General features: G+C 35.3%; 2 protein-coding genes across 2 annotated transcripts in view; one reads left to right on the top strand and one right to left on the bottom strand.

Moving 5' to 3' along the window:
• Positions 1–14,695, bottom strand: part of LOC121294654 (cGMP-inhibited 3',5'-cyclic phosphodiesterase B-like) — a 68,261-nt gene extending 53,566 nt beyond the window's left edge. Inside the window, exon 1 of the mRNA XM_041218601.1 lies at positions 13,586–14,695. Coding sequence (XP_041074535.1) covers positions 13,586–14,488 — 903 coding nt within the window. The 5' untranslated portion in view covers positions 14,489–14,695. The remainder of the gene's footprint in view (positions 1–13,585) is intronic.
• A 1,898-nt stretch (positions 14,696–16,593) lies between these two features.
• Positions 16,594–22,342, top strand: LOC121295131 (proteasome subunit alpha type-1). Its single transcript, XM_041219551.1, has 10 exons — positions 16,594–16,666; positions 18,042–18,086; positions 18,751–18,852; positions 19,032–19,135; positions 19,490–19,578; positions 20,332–20,402; positions 21,000–21,129; positions 21,247–21,326; positions 21,533–21,637; positions 21,860–22,342. Exons 1-10 carry the CDS (start codon positions 16,664–16,666, stop codon positions 21,917–21,919), a joined length of 789 nt encoding a protein of 262 aa, XP_041075485.1. The 5' UTR covers positions 16,594–16,663; the 3' UTR covers positions 21,920–22,342.
• Positions 22,343–22,745: the final 403 nt, after the last annotated feature.

Here is a 22,745-nt window from a genome sequence, read left to right as displayed (position 1 = left end):
AGTCAGAGTTCTGGAGTGCCTGCTCCAGCATTTCCTCATCTGGTTGCACTCACACCAGCAGTCTGACAATGCAGTCACTGCATCCTGTTTCGGTCTGCAGCCAGCGAAACACAAAACACTGTATAGCTTAACCCTTTCACAAACACAAGGCTGTCTGTAGCCACAAAAACAAGATTAACAACATGTGTGCCTACACTTGTACAGGAATGTACATCTTTAATTAAATAAACAAGTCAACAGATTACTGGAAATTGCACTTAATTAGATTAGTTTTTCTGAAAGCAACAACCGAGAATAATTCATTAAATGTATTAAAATACACCTTTTTAAGAAGAAAAACATTTTTTCAGAATAACAACAAATGTAACCAAGTTACAAGCAGTTCCAACATTCCCATCCCACAGCCACCACGTGTCCCCTGTTAAAACCTACTTTTTATCCGCCTGTGACATTAGGCAACATGATCCATCCCTATTAAAACTGATTCCGCACAGGGTCACTAACTTCTATACTTCTAATCAGCCCAGTCGTCTTGCTTACACTTGAAAGACATCATAAAGTGCATTGCTAAGCCATATTTAATAAACTCTCAGCAATGAATTGTGTCTGCTTACATTCCTAGGCTGTTTCTGCTTTCTCTCAACAAATCAGGTCTGTTTTCTTTATTCTAACATAGCATTCCTAACTGATTTGTAAAAAAAAAGTTATTGTAGAAATATGACCCCATCCATTGGGTTTGGATGCTGGGATCCCAAGTAGAAATGTCACACCTTTGGCTTTTGGTTAAGGACATTTTAAATTATCCACTGCTAACCCCAAGCCAATGAAATTATATTTCTGCTTGTAACCAAAACATATATGCATCGTACCGCTCCTTCAGACTATTTTACTGTCTTACTCCAAATGTGATCACATTTCAAATATAAACAAGGAGAAGCAGTGTACTATACATTTACAACTAATGTCTTTAAATGCAACAATTGTGAAGGTGTTTATAAAATGTATTCTTCCTACTAGAAGGCTGGATCGAATTTTCTGATGGCGAAAAACAAAGTTTGGCAAAAGTTGAGTTGACATATGCTTTATTCTTCATCTCCATTTACCTTTAGCAATATAAAGGCAAGGCTTAATCATTTTACTGTGCATCTCTATGAAATAAAATAACATTGTTGAAGTACACCCCAATAGAAAATGTTGCAAATAAGTATGCAGCTAAAGTGGTCTATACAGTAGCTACTGTGTCTGCAACATAATCGGTCTTAGGTAATTGCACTTAATGGAACATACAACTATACAATTATTCATAGACAGAAATAATATATTCTCTATTTAAAAAAATTTACATAAAAAAATGTTATGAAATATATAGCATTTGGATTCAAAACACATCTCCAGTTCCTGCACAAAAAGCAAACACAAATATACACCTCACAACAACATTGTGACAGGCATACAACACATATCTAGTAGAGCACCAGTTAAATACTAAATTATAAAAAATAAATGATGGTACTGTTTCTATAAAAAGATTTTCAGCAATAAAAACAAATCCTTCTCAGCTATTTATATAATTAAAAAAAAATAAATCTGATCAACCTTTGTCTGAATAAAAAAAATTACAATGTAGATTTTTTTTTTTTTTTTAAACAGATTAAAAATAATAAAATGTAAAAAATAATGTGTAGCCTGTACTTGAAAATTACCCATCAGTTTTAAAATACCCATTTACTGTATAAATGGTCTATTGCTGAATTTTGGGAGCATTTGAACTTGAGCCTATAGCATTTGACAATGCACTTTCATGTTCCCGCATCTCTCTTCTGAGCTAAACTGTAGGTAGCCACTAAATTGTACAGGCAATAAGTGAAATGTGCTTCTTTTTTTTTTCTTGCAGTCACACACATGCACGTCACTATTAAGTGACGTCAATGTTATATTATACCACATGGCTGTACAGCAGGAGAACGTGACAACTGAAGGTTCCTCTGCTTTTCTGCCAAAGAGACATTACTGTTGCCTTTATTAAGCATACAAGTAATGCCAAAATGGGTTGTTCGCTTTCTTAAATACTACAGCATGCTATGTTACCGAGACCAACATAGTAATAGCCTTCCACATGTATCCCTTTTCACATGTACCTGGAGGCTGGAGATGCTTACATTAAATCCATAAATGTCAAATGTATAGTTTCAAACTCAAAAGGCCCTGGCTTAACTACAGTAGGTTATTATTTTAATCTCAAAACCACAAAGAAAACAGATTGTGAGGTTATATGTATTTTACTTCAGAATAAGTATGCACCCAGTAAACAACAATACATCATATAGTATGCAAAAAAAAAAAAAAAACCCTGTTGGTGTGAACGTTCACTTTCTCGATCAGCTGATCTGTGAAAAGACACTTTTAACTGTGTAAACAGGAAGAAAATACAAACTGTGCAGTACTGTATTCACAAAAAGCTAACTTTGGACAATATGTTTCAGTGATGTCATTTCTGCACCTTTACATAGATGTGCACACAAGTAAAGAAACAGATCTTGTGCACTGTAGGCTTAAAGGACGCGATAAGACAAGGGCTAGTGGTGCAGCGGAGTCATTCTCTAGCCTCTCCTGACTTCTCTCAGGTCACAAGTGAAACGAGTTTGGTGGAATCAGGTTATCCGTCACAAGACAACCACACAAGTGGGCTTAAGAGGACGGACTGGTCAGTACTGAGGTGTGTTTTTAAAGCTGATATGAGAAGCACACCTGGTAGCCAACCACTTCATGAACACAAAATCCACAAGGACCAAATGAAACACACACAGACTAATGGAAGAGTCAACCATTCCCCAAACCTAAAGATCTGCCTACAAAAAAAAAAAAAAAAAAAAAAAAAATCGGATATAATATTAACTATACATTATATTATCTTGAGATCTACCAGTACTATTTTTACTCATATTCTTTGTATTTTAGAAACTGAGCCAAGAAGGGATTTAAACCTAAGCAATTTATAATACATGCAATTCATAGTTATGTTCCAGATTAGGACAGAAAGTTCTATCCATGATGGGGAAAATAGAACAGAAGAAAAACACTACAAAGCTATTACATAAACATGTTTATATGTTTTTAATTAACAATTCCTATTACTGTTCTCCCATAACATTCCCACTCTCAAGGCTCAGGGCTAGACCATTTTGGGACAGTTTCCTGTCTAAGCCAGGACTCTAAACCCTTTGTAAATCTTTTGATTATCAGATATTTATTAATCCATCCTTGTCACTCACATCCTGTTATAAAGATATGAGCAGATAAAACAGGATTCAGAACTGAACAATTCTTTACTGAAGACGTGACCGCCAGTAATGAAACAAATACACCACCACTAAATTTTTATCTTTATTGGACCACCAACACAAAGCTCTTTACAAGATACAAGACCACGGTGCATGAACTATGCATCAGCTGCAGAGTCACTTACAACAATGTCTCACCCGAAAGACGGAGCACAAGAAGGTTAAGTGACTTGCTCAGCGTCACACAGTGAGTCAGTGGCTGATCTGGGTTTTGAACCAGGGACCTCCTGGTTACAAGCCTGTTTCTTTAACCACTGGACCACACAGCCTCCTATCGTCAATCAGGTTATCCTCCTTAAAATTTAGTTTAAAACAAACAAAAAAAAGAACAGTTTTACCACAAAAAAATTCTATATAAAACATCTTGTTTTATATTATGTCCACTTTTACAGTGTATGAACTGGCCCAATCACTGTATTTCAATACCTAAACAATACCCATTGGCATGCAGCTTTTTGTTGGATAAGTACTACCGCAAGAATTGTTGAATTGTGTTTTGTGTTTCTGGACTGGGGTCCTTTTTTCCCCAGTAATCTAACACTGTTCCCTTGCTATTATCATCTTCCAGCAGACCGAGACAGCAAGAAGATTTATACACAGCATTTCACAGTAACCAAACAAACAACAAAGTACACTACTGTGTCTTTGAAAGGAGTCTTGATTGCCACCAGTCACATGTGCTTTAAAAAAAAAAAACTTGCATCTTATGTACAGTTCAGCTACTCGAGTATCACAAGCTCCAGGGGTGACTTACTGACCCCTTGTGAACTTTTCTAAATAATTTCAAAACACAGTAAAAAGAGGTCCACAATACAGCAAGCACGCTTACATGACACTTATTTCATATCTGACCTTATGCAGCCAAACTGGGTACAGGTCAGTCTCTCAAGGTTTCCTGCTTTAGAGGGCAAGAGTTAAGTTTTGTGACATTTAAATCCTGATGATTTAAATCCCCCCCATGAACTTATTTATTTATTTAATCTTTAGGGGGGAGTGTGCAAAAAAAGGGACCAGATGATCCTGTTCGCCAAGCTGCCATTAATAACAAAAGGTCAAAAGGAGCTGCAAGGTATAAGGCAATACACATATCTCTGGTGTATTAGTTGTTTACTTTTCAGCTGGTTTATTTAGAGCCCCTTGGGACCAATTCCCCATTTACCAAGGTGCTAGCTATACACAGTCAAGAAGCATGCACAAATATTTCTAGAGAAAACATAACATTATTTGGGGGAAAAAAATGATTAATCGATCTGAATGTATGTAACCTCTATTTAATTTTGATTGAAGAAGGGGGTTCAAAAAAAAAAAAAAAAAAAAAAAAAAGATGAAGCTGGCTTCATTTCCCCCACAGTGTGAAGCAGGATTTGCTAAAATTGCATTTCAGTTCTAAAGCTTTCTGTAAAACCAGCCAATCCCCATTAAGCAAATTACACAGCTGAAAAACATGAATTCCTGATATCCTAAGGGGAAAGTCTAGTGCCTGGAAAAAACTATAAATATTAATTTAGAAGAAGTTACATTTTTTAAATTACAGGGGTCCATCACTGCTGTTTTTTTTAACCAAGATAAAAAATAGTCCTGCTCCATTTTCAGTTCAAGTAGTCTCTTCAGTACGATACCCAACCTTCAGCACTGTAATGCTATGCAACCCCACCAGGAAGAGCTTCAGATGTTGAAGTCATTTAAGGGATGCAGTTTAACACTAGAATTGCGTTGCATGTTCTGTGCACAAGATTTATACAGAGTATGATGTAATGTCATTTTGACAAATCCTTAACCTGATTGCACAAGTAGTGGGGCAATGTTAACCTTTTTCAAACACATCATGTCACTTTCAAGCCAAACAGTTTACAATCAGTATCTTGCCGCATTTTTCGTGGTGAAGATATTTTGGTTCTTTGCTTGTTTTTTTTTTTTTAACTATTTGGAAATGCATGTTTTAACACTATACTGGAGAATACAAGTTGCTGCTGCTTCCTGATACATTACGAAATAACTCCAAGTGTTGTAATTCATGAACAGTCCAGTCAGACCACATGACCTACAGCACAGCTAACTGGAGCGACTGACTGATCAGCAATATTTTCAGGACTGCAGTCTACCGTCAGCAGGAATATACCTGTAATATAGGCTATATTTTCATGATTTGTTTTAATTCAAAAGGAAGATACATTGCTTTCATAGTACTGAGTTGGCCTGAATCACATAAAGAATTCAACAAATGGCATCCAACAATGATCTATGAACTTAAAATCACAAATCCAAGTAACAACATTGTTCTATTGAAAACGAAAAACATAATAACCAGAAAATTAAGCTAAAAAATATCACCGTGAACAACCAAATGTACAGTATTTAAAGCTCTTTATCTACTCTAAGTAATTCCACTTTCACAAATGCAAATCAATTCTGAAAGGCTTCCAGGCTTTTTTTTTTTTTTTTTTTTTTTTCAATAATCTTAACAGCAGCAGCCTAGATGGTATGCTTGTAAAACGTACAGCTTGTAAAATAACATAAAACTGGGATTGGCAGTCCCTATAAGGTTTACAGTACATCTTCTAATAGTGCTGTTGTAACCCACAGCCAGCTAATTTCAATGCAAGGTAAGGGGGGCCCCTATTCATTTTCATTACTGTAGCTTCCAGTTTTAACCACATATTCTTTTACACCTGTCCCTCAGGTGCATAGACCTTTTTTGATGGTGTGGTACAGATAATAATTTCAACAGAACCAATTGTACCAATGCAACAGTTTCAGAAACATAATTATCATAGTTACGGTATGTTTAAAAATATATAGAGAGAATTTTTACTGTATAGCTGGTTTTGCATTTTAACATATTGAATTACACACCGTTTGCAGTTTTCCATATACCTAATGAAAAACTGATAAAAATTGAAAAATGTGACATTTCAAAATCTAACATAAAATACTGTACTACTATTATGACTGCCGGTAGACTTTTGTAGTTTCTTTGATTACATGACGTTAAATAAAAGATTAAAACTCAATTAAAGTTCATATAGTTTATTTTTAAAACGAATGTCTCAATCCTGTAACTCTAGGTGATGCAAAACCTTTGGCCATAACTGTATATCCTGTATTAGAGACTGATTATGAACAGTTATAACGTATTGCTGTTTCCAAAGAAACAGTACAACTTAAAATTATAAAGCTTTGCAATTTGATATAAGGGTCACATGTTTAAGGATTACGATATAAATACTGTACCTTTAATCCACTGAAGAGATTCATTTTGCAGAACCGTACATTGAAATGATGCAAACATTCAATATGCATTGGCTAGGAAAAAAGTGATAGGGCTGGTTTGTATGGCTAAAAGGAGCCTATGAAGCAAGTTCAGTAGTGTGTTCCGTCTCAATTTGCATTCCTGCAGCAGTAGAGACATACCTGTATGCCAATTACTGACAGCACAGTCAGTACAGCCTAGTAACTACAGACACCTAATGTAAGGATGTATAGCTATGCATAGCACTTCAATGCCAAAGAAATATCAAAATGTATTAATGATGACAACCTTATTAATCAAATTTTCCAAGCCTGGTTTCTGTTATTTTAAAAAATAAAAAAATGATTTTTTTTTTTTTCCCCCTGAACAAAAATAAACCATTCCCTGTGTAACAAAAAGTTATTAACAAAGTTATTTTTGCTCACGGTTTCTGGCATATGGTCAGAGGTAAACAGTTAGCTTACAAATGTGACCAAAAAATAATTATTTTTCTCCTTATTCAAACTTGACTGGGAAAAATAACAGAATTGGCCAGTTATGTACCTAATATAAAAGCAAGTATCTCTGAGTGTGGTTAACAGGTTATAAGACTTCCTGGCTAATTTTCATGACAAAGACATAATAATATATAATAATACCTTTCCTGGACAAACCCAGTCACTCTGTTCTGATATTCATGATTTGATACTGTGTTTTTGCTGGCTATAGATACACCTCTGGAGTGTCAGTGGTTTTACAATGTAGTAGGCCAAAATCCTTTCCAGCAAATAACACATAGGAGACCTAAAGGGCCTCACTAATCAGTGATCCTTTCTGATACTGAGAAACTGTTGCTCTGTTAAATGAAAGGTTGCACACTTTCTGTTGAGTGATCACATTTCCATTCTGAAAGACAGGTGGTCATTAAAACGCTTCCTGACATGGCTTGCTATTGCATGCAAGCTGTCTACTGGAAACAGAAGGTACGTGACGTGATAGCGGTTTACCACAAATAACACTCCTCTAAATTGAGACACAAAAGTACAGATGCAGAAACATCAAATGACCACCCTACTTTTTATACTAGAAAATATGAGAAATTGTATTTTTTTTTTTAAAAGTGAAAATAGTGTTCTGTAGCCCATATCCATTATTATACGGATACAACAGTACAGCAAGTGGAATGCAGTCCAGTCGATTTGGCATGCTAATGCTTTCAGCCACAGTTCAGCTACAGCATACAACTCAAGTCTTTTTCTTAATCATAAATATGCTGGAATACAGAGTATCAGTTCAATACAGAAAGACACAATACAACTAGTGAAACAGAATAAATGTCCCTATAGAAGTATAAATTGGTACGTCCTGAATTAACAGTACTGTAATTAACAGGTGCACATACCTATCATTTTATTTTATATTTATCAATGAATTAGTTTTGTAATGTTGTTAATCCACCAACAACTTTTGGGGTAGAAGTTGGAGTTTTGATAACATGCCCTTTGGTAAGAATGCATATTCTGTTAATTACATAGATTTTTCTCCCTGCATTCTGTTGAAAGAGCATGCCAACGTAATCACTGTTGTAAGTGCTTGGTCTTGTACGAAGTGCAATTAATGGCAAATTTACTGTATCTGTGTTTTGTTTTTGTTTTTTGTTTCTTCGAGTTTTGACTACAAAACTTTTGCTTTCATTGGGTTATATAACATCTGTGCTTTCAGTCTCTACACAAAATGCAACCCTCTTATCCTGTACTGCCTGTGCATTAAACTGGCCCATTGTAAATAGTCCTGTAAAACAAAGGAGATCACAAGCAAATGGAACTTGCTGCTGGGATTCAGTGCACCCATTTGCCTTATAACTTGTATGTTTATAAAACTGCAGAATGATGCTTACTGAATTACATTCCAAACCAGCTGGATTGAAGTGTATGTCTATACACCTCTTTCTGTCAATCTCGTAATCTATTGCAGCACAAAATCCCTGATATAAATAAAAACTTAAATTTAGCCTGAATTAAAGATTAATATAAACCTCACAGATCATCACAGCCAATCAGGTTTTGCATATAGCAGTCATTATCCCATGTTAGATGCCCTCTTAACAGGGTTTCACAATCTTGAAATCATTGTAATATGAAATCACTGATCCATGGTCTAGGTGAATCCAGCTCTAAGTTCTACTGGTACAGTGAAACAAAAGACCTGACTGAGAGAAGTGAGACTCTACAGTCTGTTTAATAGCTGCAAAAACTATTTGAACATCACTTAAGGAAAATGTAACTCAAAAACTATAATGCAACCTTAAAGCCCCCCAATCTAGACTGTATCACACACATACTGTATAAGTATGGATGTAGGAAAACAATAAGCTTGCTAGCACAGAGGAAAGACTTTCTCTTGTACACAATTGGAGAAATCACAAAATGCACAGCTAAAGCTAAAGTTTGTACATACAATACAAAGCCTTAAAACAAACACTCACACACGTAATATCCATGTGCTTTTAGCTAATAACCATTCTATAAACATAATAACAAAAACCTACAGTAAAGTAAATAATAAAATGCCATAACATGAATCGTCCTTGCTTTATTGTAATCCACCAGCAACCTCGGCAGGATTGTACATTGGTTTAGTAGCCGCAGTATCTTATTTACATACAAATTTCAGAATCATAATGAACTTGGCAATTAATAGTGTTTCTGCTTTGAGTAGCAGGGAACAGGCACATGTTGACAACAGTACCATCTATAAATAAATGATCCAGATAAAAAAAATCAACCTTAAAAGGAATACACTGTCTTTTATAAGATACATTATTAATAAAAGATTGTTTCATTTATAAATGCAAATCATTTCTTTACATATCACACTTTAACATGCCACCTAACTATTTCAAGAAAAAAGGAGAGCTACATTCAGAACAATGTAAAGCCTGCTGTAACTTGCCAGCATCAATGTGTTCTCTTGCTCCTTAAGTATCACATTTTCCAACTTCAAAAACTACTTTTTATGACACGCACTGTTGGAACAAAATGTTTATGCACGGTTACATGTTGCACTACCGTCTGCAGAAAGAAAGAAAAAAAAAAAAAAAAAAAAACAATAACTATCTTTTGAATGCACAGGAGCAAGCTTCAAATGTGTTGTTAGAAAGCAATCATCCCAACAAGGCAGATAAAAGAACAGGAAACCACATATCTGTTGCGTAAACAAAAATGAGTATTAGTGCATAAATTTGCTCTTTACAAAGAATACAAGTTCTAAATTGTAAAACCACTGTTGGCTTTCTGTCAAAGAATTTTGAGACCGCAACTAAAACTATGAAATTGCAAAAAAGCAAGTAATTTCATGTGCAATGTGTAAATCCTAGGCTTTTTTTCCCCCTTAGGAACATTAATAAAGAACATGCAGTATGTAATAATTTAACAGGGTTTCGGATTTGCACTATACCTAACAAAAATACAATGAATTAACAAAACTGGAATGCATTTTCAGGCTAATATTTATAGGCTACTATCTCAACTGTTTTTACTTATTTTTATTTGTAAGTCTGCTCCTCTGGTTCACAAAAAAAAAAAAAAAAAAAAAACTCCTAATGAAGTATTATAAATAATTATAGATAGTACCCAAACAAACAACATTCCAGCTTGTGATTTCCTATCTATTCATTTACTTTATAAGCAGTTGCTAGAGTTACTGCCTGTATTGAGCGAACTGCTGTCAATCTACACCCATTTAAGATTTACATGAAGATCAATATTTCCTTTATCTTGACAGCCATTAAGATAGCTTTAATACAAACCCCTCCCCTCCCCATTACTGTTTGTCATTAAACATCAGACTTGTACAGTTCCCGTTCACCTTTTGAAATCGAGTGGTAAAGTCGAGGGATCATCTGAATAACAATGTTGTGCAGTGGCTGTTTCTTTACCTCTAACTGATCTTGACCAAGGAATTCTTCATAACAGTTTTAGAGTAAGCTTTTTTTCCCCTCAGCCTTCTGTTTTCAACACCATCCAAGTATTGCATACATCAGCAGAAGAGAAACTGGACAGGACTGGACTGGGCTGAGCTGGGCTGGGCTGTGCTGGGCTGTACTGGGCTGCCTACACCACACTGAGCCCCTTATTCTGCTCCAAAGTTTATACATAAACAGCCATCAATGTCACAGGTGTGGTGTATCTTTTTTGCAAGCGCTTTGAGTCAGTTTGTGAATACTAATGCACAAAAATAGTGTAACAGAAACACTAGGACTAAGCTCAAGAGCCAAGACTGTATCACTTGTTTTCTATAAGGAAAACAACTATAACTGTTACCCACTATTAACAAAACAAACCTAACAAAAATGAAGCAAGTTTTTGTTACACAAATGTTAACAGAATTTTCAGTTCAGTCCTGTTCTAAAATTAGTAGCTGTTGCATTCCATACAAAGAAACAATACCACCTGCATGTAAAAACTTTTTTTTTTTTTCTGCAAGAGAATACTTTATTTTATAAAAATTCAAAAGGTAAAAAACTGATTTTTTATGAAGTATACAAATTATTGATTACTGCACGTACTAAGAAAACTAGTCAAAGAAGTAGTCTTGAAAACTAACCAATACAGTATACGACAAAATGTGTGGCCATGGGGAGAAGCGTGAAATATTTATCTGAGATCAAATTAGCAGTATTACACATTTACCTCCAACACTGCTAAAATAGTCATGTAATAATGCCCTATATGATATTTAAAACACACACACACACACACACACACACACACACACCAAGAAAACTAAATGATACGTTTGCCTCCAATACTGCCAGGTTTACAAGTACAACTAAATAACATAAAGGTACAAAACAACATGACAAAAAATTATAATTAGGAGGTGTTGTCAAGGTGTTGTCACCCAATCCAACGTCTACTGTACAACAAAGCAGCAGTGATTGTGCGCAATGTTTATAGCTAGCACGTCACTCGCTCGAGTCTGCAACATGATGACCTATTGACTTTAGAACGATGAAAAACTTTAAAGTCGCTCGTGCGTGCATGCATTATATATATATATATATATATATATATATATATATATATCTATATATATATATATATATATATCATACTGAGTTGTTACATGTCAGCTTGCACAGGTAATATGCTTCACTTAATTACTATAACTGTTTAGAGAACTAAAATTCAGTTTAGTCTCACATTGCTTATAAATGTTAATGTTTTGCGCAAGTTGAGCAAAAAATAAGTTCTCTTTAGAATGACGTGATAGTCTTTAGATATGATTGTTTTATTATATATAGTTTTTTTTTTTTTTTTTTGGTGACATTTTGCTGATGTATTTCCACAGACCGCCTTTCACACATTTGCACATGGCCTTGCAGGGTTTTATTCTATGACATTTTTGGAAAACGAGATGTTACGTGTCAATTTAGTTTTGAGCATTTGAGCAAAAGCAAAATAACGTCATAATCCGACTGTTTATGACGTGGCTTTGCTTTAGTGGTAGTGTACATCAACTCTAAATCAATAAAACAGCATTACTAAGAGCTAGGAGTTTAACAGAGATTTGGTGTGATAATAAGGCAGCTTCAATGAAATCATACTAACAATAATCATTTTACATACCTTATGGCAGCTTAACATACTGAACATCTTGTTTTCGTGAAGGTTGAAAATGGACAGGTATGAAGCTAAAATTATAATTTGCTACTGCCTTTTTTTTTTTGCCAATTTACACCACAACCTCTCCACAAAACGAAGAGTGAGGCTAGTTAGCATGCTTTTATATAGGCTATATTTATTTAGTTTTATGCCAGAACTAAATATTTAAATTTAAAATAAACCTTAAAAAAGCAACAAAAAAGCACTGTTCCATGTCACTTGGTTTAATTTTTTTTTGTGTGTAAAATAAAAATAAAGCGTAACCTAGCAAGTTAATATTATTACATTATTTTTCATCCACAATTGCAGTTCGGTGTATTATTATTTTAATTATTCTGTATGTGTAATTACTTTTTAAATTGTGTATGTATGTATGTATGTATGTATGTATATATATATATATATATATATATATATATATATATATATATATATATATATATATATAAAGCATTTTAGTAATGTGGTCAAACCACAACAAAATGTCCATGGGGAAACAGGCAACATTGTAACAATAGCGGTGATACCATGATACATAGTGTGTGTACTTTATAAAATGCTAAAAACATCCATTGGCTGACGGATTTTATTACTAAAATAAACACATTTTTAAGCATGTAAAGTCATAAGTTTGGACTCATTTTTGGGAACAGTCCCTACTATGCATTGTCTACAATACCAGATATAACATATTTTAAATATGCATTTTTACTGTAAAAAATGAAATGTAACAATTGGTAATAATTGCGGATTAAGAAACACGTCTGAAGGCACCAGACTGTCTCTCTCACATACTTTTCCACCAATATAAAAAACTCAATCAACGAATTGTTTACTAAAGTTTTACCCAGCTTCACTTTGTGTTTATTTATTTATTTTTGTTTTTAAGACAAACCAAATACCCACAACAGTGGGGTGCACTTTACACAACAGTGTACTGTAGCGGGGCCATTAAAACACTCCAAAGTAATCATACCAACGTATCTGTATACACTACGGCCTGTACTGCAGTGAAGTACCTCTAGTAAACACACTTAATCAGGTGGGTAGAGGTATACAGCAAAGAACCATAAAAATGGATTGGTTTAAACTTGAATACAACTCTGTCTAATTTCTTAAGAACTATAACTACGACTTATACGTGTGATGTGAATGTAACTTACATGTTTTCAGTCTTGAATATGTAAAAGGGTTTGCATTTCAAATGGGAAACAGTAGTAAAACTACGTTGTGTTATTTACTAGTAATCCCCAACGTCTGTGTTGCGTTTTGGTGTGCAGTCAGTGTTGATGACTAACTTACACTGGTGGCATTCAGAACAGCATGTTTCCCTGTCTTTTGGGACCTACCTGTTCCCTGGAAATGCAAGGCAAAGAGGGTCTCCTAGGCATTTTACAACTGCCATAATAACTTGTAGAAGTTTCTCCCAAAGAAACACAACTGGACCTTCTCCGGGGTCTGATCACAGGCACTTTTTCCTCTACGCTGGAGATCCTGTGTGAAGCTTCTCTTGTTGGAAAATAATTATCAAAATAGAGCGCCAGGCAAGAGCCAGATACCCCCGACAGGCATGCCAAAAGGGGTCTCATTGAGGGAGGCAAACAGCCAAGGCTGGTGAAGGAAACGAGCCAGACCAGACTGGCAAAAATCAAAATCAAAACACTGTGTTTGAGTTTCAAAGTGGGGATCAGTGTCAGTAAGCCCACACAGCCCAGCACAAAGAGCAGCCTGCCCACCATTAGCATCTGGTGCTGATTGTCCTCCCATTTAAAAAACTGCAAAACCAAGAAATCCCCCAAGTAGCATGATGCTGGCAGCGAGACCAGCCAGGGTTTAGAACTTTCCCTCTTGTTCCTCCTCAAATAAAAGGTTAAAAAAAAGAATACACAGCCTATGCTGAAAAGGGGGCTGAGTGATTGTGAAAAACCCAGCAAAAATGACTGCAAAGTCCGCAGAAGAAGCAAAGAGCTCAGTCCACTTTGCAGGCTTCTGGAAACCAGTAGGGAAACTGCAAAAACTACAAATGCACCAAAGGAAAGAGCCGAGGCTCGAAATCGTTTGGAACCTGTTAAATCCGCATTGCAAAACCGGCATACGTTAAATAAAATGCCCCTTTGGTGGTCTTCTTTCAAAGGGGTGACGCAGCTCTTCACATAGCCGTTCCTAAAGCTCTCCGTGGTGTTTGCATTGCCAACCCCATCGTGGTGCTTGATTCTACCGTGCAAAACCTCTCCTTCTTCCCTTACAGCCATGTTTTGAACCGTAAATCCTTTTATTCCGCTAAAAGTTCCCTTTACCCCCCTTTTTCCTCGCTATATTATTGTATTATTACATGACAGTAAACGCGGTCCATGATCACTCAAACGTACTCGAGCATTTTGGGTAAAGCGAAAAAGAAGGTAAAAATGTTTTTCTTTTTTTCCGGAGTTGGACTCACTGTCGCCTCCCAGATGTCACAGCCCGCAGTACTAGTTACAAATAAGAGCAGAGGAAACCCTATCGGGCGCGCGCTCTGCAGCACCGGGAACGCGCAGCGGAGGCTTTTGCCATAATAGTAAGGGGTCGTGTGTGCAAATAAAGAGTGTTTATTTAGCTTAACCACATGGCTTACAAAGCTGGCTTTGGATATATATGTACATAAAAAAGAAACATTGTATTGGTGTTTTATTTTGTTGAGAAATTTCTGATTGTAAATCAGATTTTTTTTATTGTTTTGTTTTCGGGTGGGGGTTAAATAATAATAATAATAATAATAATAATAATAATAATAATAATAATAATAATAATAATAATTTAGAAACTACAGCAGGTGACATTCACAAGATAAAAACGAGTATGCATAATGCTGAATATCAAAGGTCATGAGCAACGTTTTGAGTAAAATTAGCTTACCAGATCCTTATAAAAACCTGATTCCATGGATACTAATTGTTACCTGCTACCTGTTAACCTGCTTCTCTTGTGACCAAAAGCAATAAATAAATAAATAAATAAATAAAACGGGGGTTAAATCAGTAGTAGTATCAGATGCTACATCTCACTTCCAAACTGTAACCTGTTTTATTGCATGAACAATTTCTACCCAATTCATCCACTTAAACAGATTTAAGTGACAATATGAAGTCTGGACAGCTTAAATTAGATGTGTTAGTAGTACTAAAAAAGCTTTAATAAATGCATTTATACAAATTATTCAATTGTTTATAAACGCATGTCTGAGTTTAGTTTTATGAATGAAGTAGAAATTCTTCAATGCATTTTATTCATTCATATGTTTTTTTATTTTTATTTTTTAATCTCAGACAATATTTTTTAGAAGGCCAGTTTATTACAGAGAAACAGTAGAGTGTTACAGTCACTCCCAAAACTCCACCCCACCGAAAACATGTGTTGCACAAATACAAAGACAGCAGTAATACAATAAAGCAATTGCTATGAAATAACAAAACAAAACGAATATCTAACTTGACTTTTACTTCTAGTGGTTGTACTGGATTACAATCAGGAGGAGCGTAAATATAAGATATAGAGAAATCAACAATATGTTTGATGAATAGATTCCAGAGTTGATTTATAGGCCTAGTTTTTGTATTTTTTTTTAAAGAATGTAGTTTACTTTGGTTGACAACATCAGGTAATGAAATGAGCTTATCCAAACTTTCCAATTTCCTCTGCTACTGCACAAAACATATACAAGCATATAAAACGTATCGTTAGCTATTTACAAAAGCATCAGTTCTAAAGTGTGTATTCTCTTTCAATGCTGCAAACAATTTACATTATGCAAACCAGTGAAAACCACCATATTATTTTCGCATGTCAACAGGCATAAAGTCAAGGTGCCAGTATGGTACATTTTTGCATGCATCCAGCTTTGATTAACCGTGGTCAGGGCACTCTTTAGCACAAGTTAATGACTAGCAGAATCTGGGTATTTATAGAGGAACCTGTCCCTCTATGTAACACACATTTTTACATGGATGTAGGTCATAGTGCTACTAACTTTGTATTTATAACCGTAGCGATTATTTTTGCAATGTTAACAGGTTTAGTTTGGGTTATTGGTAATGCTGACCCATGCATTATTCTTAGTCATTCAACGTTGTTTTCCATCCTTATGTGTAGCCCCCCCCCCCTTATAAGTGACAGTCTGCACATATAATTTAATTAGTGGACACTGTACACACGATAATGGGCAGAAAGGGAGTATAAAAATTCACACGATGAGCCTCAAAACAAAACTTCTAATAACTTTCAATTACTGTATCAGAGATTTTTCACTGGATTAATTTGCTTCTCACGATGATTCTGTGATCTACTGCTCCACCCTTCGTTAAAGCATCAAATATGGCTCTCTGGTTAAGGGAAAAATAATAGATCGGCTGCATAACTGTTCGGTTTACCAGGGCCATCAGCGGGAAGGAAAGATGGTAAGAATGAAATAAAATTATGTTATATTGAGGTTAAGTATTACACTGAAGGATTGGATATATTAAGTTGTGCTTTTATAGTTGTATTAATACACATGGCCTATACAGTTACTATAAAACTGACATGTATTGTTAGTTTTGGTGTTGGGAGAGAATGAATGTGGGGGATGGGACAGTGAGTAAGCGTTTACGATTGTCGCGTGTGAATTAAAATCACAGTATCAATTTCGTCCCTAAAGTAAAAGATTACAAAACGATTAAAAGTCATTCTAACCACATATTGGGATTTTTAATAATCAAGGTACACAATACTGTTTTCAAAACGTTTTATTTATTTTTCTTCTGTAAACACCGTAAGGCCTGTACAGTATGTCGATATGATACAGACTTTATCCAATCTACCAGACCAACGTGCATTTATTTATTAATTGGGAAAATAATGATGCTTTTTCTGTTTGTTATAAGATGGTCGCTTATTGTACTTCAAAACAAAACGGTGCTACATGTTTTGTTCTTTAGCTAAGTTGTAGCTGGCCACTGCAGTTATTTTCACTTTCACTTTCGTGCAGGCACTACATTTTGTTTATGGATGGCAATTAAAGGAGAACGGAACAAAGAAATATATTAATTCAAAACACTGTGTGCAGTTGTTGATTTCCAGGTACTTGGCACCGATAGTTCTCAGAATATTGCAATGCATAACCGTATTGGCCAGTCTTAAATCCCAAAACTGATGTTAAATTGCCCTCTGCCTCAAATATAAATCGCACCACTGTATATTAATTTAATGAATTGCGTTTTTGTTATTTGGTAAGTTACAGTAACAGTGCAGGTGTGGAATGATCAAGTAATTACTTATTTACCGTAGTAGCAACTGTATACTATTGTGATTGTTAAGGAAACAGGTGGTGTGCTAGACTTATGCATTTTTAAATAAATGTTTAAAAAAAAATCCCTTCGATATAGGTTTGTCACTTTGTGCACTTTGGTCATTGTGCGTTGAAATGGCATCGTCTGACAGTGTAGGTCTCTTAAGACTAGTTATCTCCTTAGATGGAGTATGTCTTGCTTGATAGTAAAGCTCTGTTTTTGCTAATGCGAGGTGTTCATGATTATAGTGTTTTAAGGAATTTAATCTGTTTTTCTGTGATTATGGTCGTAAATTGCACTGTTTGATTGTATATAACAGGGATGCTGGTGTACACGGTCAAAGTATACGTTGCAATGTTGCATTAAACTGTTGACATTTCAATCATACGGTCAACAGAAGGCTCGAAGATTTGATGAACGTATGTGCTTAACAAGTTTTTAGATTATCCTATAATTCTGGAGCACATTTCCGAGTTACTAACATTACTGCTTCTTTCTTTTACAGTTCCGTAATCAGTATGACAACGATGTTACTGTGTGGAGCCCTCAGGTAAGATTTGAATATGACGTGACTCAAAATGTTGTTACATGTTGTCTAAACGCTGTTAAGTTTGGTGTCTGTTTCACCGAGACAATCGGTGCTGATGCTAAATGGTTTAATTTCCAAGCCCCTTCATTGTTTGCAAATTTATTGGCCTTAAGTTTACATGCATGGTTAAAATAGATGCATTTCAGAATATGATTGAAAATATGTTGATTTTACATTGCTCATTAACGCAGTTTTTATAAATCTAGCATTGTGTGTCTTTCCAGCAGGAAACTTATTTGAGTATCCGCATGACAGAAAACAGTGTCATGTTTCAACTTTAACTCTTGAAACACCTAAGCCAACCATGATCTGTGAACCATGGCAGGTGACAGAACTAACTTAGAACTACCTTGTATTTGAAGTGTTATTGTATTGACTGCCAAAAATGGCTTCCAGTTGTTGCAAGGTCAGCGAGATGAAGCTTTAAAAATTGCAGAATGGTGCAATTTCACAGCTACAAGCTATTACTCTTATCCAATAAATAGTTTTTTCCCAAGCAGTAGCACAGACAGGCCAAATGACCTTCTAACCAAACTGTAGAAAATGAAATGGAATAGTGCAGCATGTTTAAATACCCTCGGGGGTGGACATTGTTACGTGGTGTGTTTCTCCTTCTGTTTTACAGGGCCGTATCCATCAGATTGAATATGCGATGGAAGCAGTGAAACAGGGTTCAGCCACTGTTGGGCTAAAATCAAGGACCCATGCTGTGCTGGTGGCATTGAAGGTATGAGTGCATTTATGCTGGGGCTAAAAGATTACATTTAACTGCTGTATTTCTGTTGCCTTGCGTGTTCTTTTGACACACAATCATTTTAAACATTGCTATGATTTAGTTTTATTATTCTTGGTATTTTATTACTGTTTCTTAATGTCTGGCATTTTATTTTAATTTTCTCTCTGCAGAGAGCTCAGTCTGAACTAGCTGCTCACCAGAAGAAAATCCTTCATGTAGACAGCCACGTTGGTATTTCCATTGCTGGCCTCACTGCTGATGCAAGGCTTCTGTGGTTTGTATTTTGCTCCTTTGTGATATCCATTTATTTTGTATCAATATTATGTTTGTATCAGAGTATAAATATAATGCATGTCTTCATTGCCAGGACAGTTATTTCTATTGTAAGTAAACTCCATCATGTGATCCTGTCATTAATCTTTGTTTGTGGTCTCCTCAGTGACCTCTTGATTGCCAGGTTTAGAATGACTTTATGTTGTCTGACTAACAAAGCATGCCTCTGACCATACCACTAGTTAGCTGCTAAATATTTTAAAAAGCAGATCATATTCAAAGTCTAACCACATGATATTTCCATTTTTACAATACAGTATGCTAATTGCTTTTTGTGTTTTTTTTTCAATAACAGTAACTTTATGCGCCAGGAGTGTCTTGACTCCAGGTTTGTGTTCGACAGACCCCTTCCTGTTTCCCGCTTGGTCTCCTTGATTGGAAGCAGTATCCTTTTTACTGTTAATGCCAACACTTGTGCTACTAATAGTATTAAGTTAAGCATTGCTTTGGTCATCTGTTTTATTGAGTTACATTTTGCTTAATTATCAGATGTAAGAAAAATGGTAATATGTTGGGTGTATTTAAGAATCGTTAACCTGACTTGATCTTACCAATTTTAGTTTTGTCATATAAAAAATGAGCAGATTGCACAAAAAAAAGTAAAAAGCATAAATAATGGTCATAGTATCTTGTAAGGGTGGGAATTAAAAATGAAGGACTTCTGTTGCAACGACAAGCAGAGCAAAACACATGGGATGCTAATTTTTCCTTTGCAGTTATGTTGGCTTGAATTGGTAGCTGACATTCAGAACCATGTCCTTTAAGTGATTCCTGGTTGTAACCAGTGCAGCGTGTTACAAATTAATTGAATCCGTTGCTGCAAAGTAAGATTTTTTTGGAAGCAATCTGTAATTATCGGAGTACTTAAATAACAAGCTTAATTTGAGTACTGTGTGCATCTCTAAAGTAGTTGGTATGATAAGCTGTAGGAGTTTTTGTAACGATTTGGATTACCATGCTTTTGCTTGTTCTCATAATTACCGTAATAAATGGTAATTTTAGTTTTTTCCTATCTAGTTTTGAATAAGTAATTGTGTTTTTGTTCATGTTTATGTAACGTTAACTGTTGCAGATGACACTTTTGAGGTGGTGTTGTATGATAAAGCTCTTGTTGCTTTCCTTACATGTGTTCCTCAGAAACCCAGATTCCTACACAACGTTATGGGAGGAGACCATATGGTGTTGGATTGCTTATTGCAGGTTATGATGTGAGTTGACTAGAAAACTTATGTTTGGTGATCAAAAGAAGTAACAAAACTAGATATCCAATAAATAAATAAATAAATAAATAATAGCAACAGTATTTAAAAACTGCTCCATAAGATTGTATTGTGAATTCTCTAAAAACATCACTGTTTGAACGGCTGAAGTTTTTCTTTTCAAAGTTCGATAGCACCTGGCACTTAAAACATTGTGCTCCGGTAATAACTTTGCCTGAACACTAGAGGGACACCACTAGGCTGTGTCAAAAAAGACAATCCCTTTGTACTGCAACAGCCGTACACGATAAAGGCTACAGTGGTTAGAATGGACAAGAATTTGCCTGGTGCGGGTCTTAAACAGCCGGGTAGTTACCAGCAAGAGCTGCTTACCATGTTCCAATCCATAAAGTGTATAGCGCACATGGTAATCTCATATGTGCTGTTGAAACGGAAGTTACCAGCCAGGCATGTTGACACCTCTCTCTTAGTCCACTGATAATATCACCTTAAGGAGCATGAGGTGATATGTCATTTGTCATCTGTTTGATCAGTTATTTATAGGATACGATACAAATTTGAAAAATGTTTTTAAAAATTTTTTAGGACATGGGACCTCACATTTTCCAGACATGTCCTTCAGCCAACTATTTTGATTGTAAAGCAATGTCCATTGGAGCCAGATCTCAATCTGCACGCACCTACCTGGAAAGACACATGGATGGATTTCTTGACTGTAAGTTGGGGGTGGGGGGTTTAAGGGGGTCATTTAACATGCCATTTTAAACTCTTATTTAGCTGGGTCAAAGTTTTTTTTTTTTATTATTAATATTGTTTTTGTTTCATTTTATAGGTAATTTAAATGAACTTGTCAAACATGGCCTGCATGCTTTGAGAGAGACACTTCCTGCAGAACAGGACCTCACCACAAAGGTACTTGCTATTACTCACTAGGTGCTCATTAGTTTACAGGAGAGCTTGTAACCACTGTGGCTGTCAAGCATAAAAACCAAAAGAGAGACTGCGCTGTGTAAAAAGGCTTATACACAAACCTAATGTAGTTATCTTAATAGGGTTTTTTAACTTGTCTGGATGCATGTTAAAGCAAAGTCTTAAGTAATTCCTATTACTCTTCACAGAATGTCTCCATTGGAGTTATTGCCAAAGATATGGAGTTCACCATCTATGATGATGATGATGTTGCACCATTCCTTGAGGGCCTTGAAGAACGGCCTCAGAGAAAGGTAAGAGTTTTACTAGGACAGGTATGAAAATTGTACTCCTCCAGATCAGGATTGAGCGTGTACCCGTTCACAGACACACGGGGCAGGGGAACTGGAGCTACAGCCAAAGACTGATGTAACTATTTCTCTGACTCATTTGTCATTGTCTCTTCTGACAATAAGTTATATAAAAATGATATACAAGATATCTAATTGTTTTATTTTATTTGTATTATTTTGTAGGTTGTCCCACCTACTGAAGAGCCTGCTGCAGAAAAAGCAGAGGAACCAATGGAGCACTGATGTCTGCCATTTAGTTTGTAATTACAACAAAAAGCCCTTGTGTCTTTCTGTGGTGAAACTACACTCTGATACAGTGACCAGTTCAGTTGAAAAGGTTGCTTAACATCACTGTATATCCCATAATATTTAGTACCTTGTTTTTTTTATTTCTACAAAGACTGGTTTTTGCTTTTCTATCAGAACCAACTTTTGAAAATGTAATTAAAAAAAATAAGTTTCCCCATAAGTTTTTTTTTTTTTTTTTTAACAAACTGTTTGGAAAGTACTATAGTTGTGAAATCAAGCATTACACAAAAGAAAAAGCTAGAACCATGTACTTCGTCAATAGCCTGTTCTATAAGCAAACATGAACTGTTTTTATTGAAATCTCAGACTCCAGTAAAATAAATATTTCCGCTTTATTAAGCGCAGGGGATTTCTATAGCCTTATCTAGTGAAGTGTCCTTTATTTTAAAGGAAACGTGTAAGCAAAATAAACTGAAAATCTAGTTATGAACTTTGCTGCTTGTTCTAGTACAGAACAATAACAATATATAAATACATTCCTAGAAATTCATTACTGCAGAAAAGAGCACCTTTTCTGAAATTAAGACAAGATATTGCAACACTTTGAGAAGTTGGTTTTCATTTATTTCGTTTAAACAGCTGCGTTTAGATCTGACCTTATTTACTGTTTCAAATTAAAAACTGTTTTAAATCAATTGAATAGAAACAAATATGGGAGTTTTACAAAATAGTATTGGTGACTGAAGACCAGGTATTATTGTAAATGTCTGAACAAGAAATTCCTGTGTACACCAATTGACATTTTCAATACAGCGCATTG

Source organism: Polyodon spathula, chromosome 19, assembly GCF_017654505.1.
Source record: "Polyodon spathula isolate WHYD16114869_AA chromosome 19, ASM1765450v1, whole genome shotgun sequence".
Taxonomy (NCBI): domain Eukaryota; kingdom Metazoa; phylum Chordata; class Actinopteri; order Acipenseriformes; family Polyodontidae; genus Polyodon; species Polyodon spathula.
Note: the sequence above shows the minus strand (reverse complement) of the source record. Positions and strands in the feature narration are given on the sequence as shown.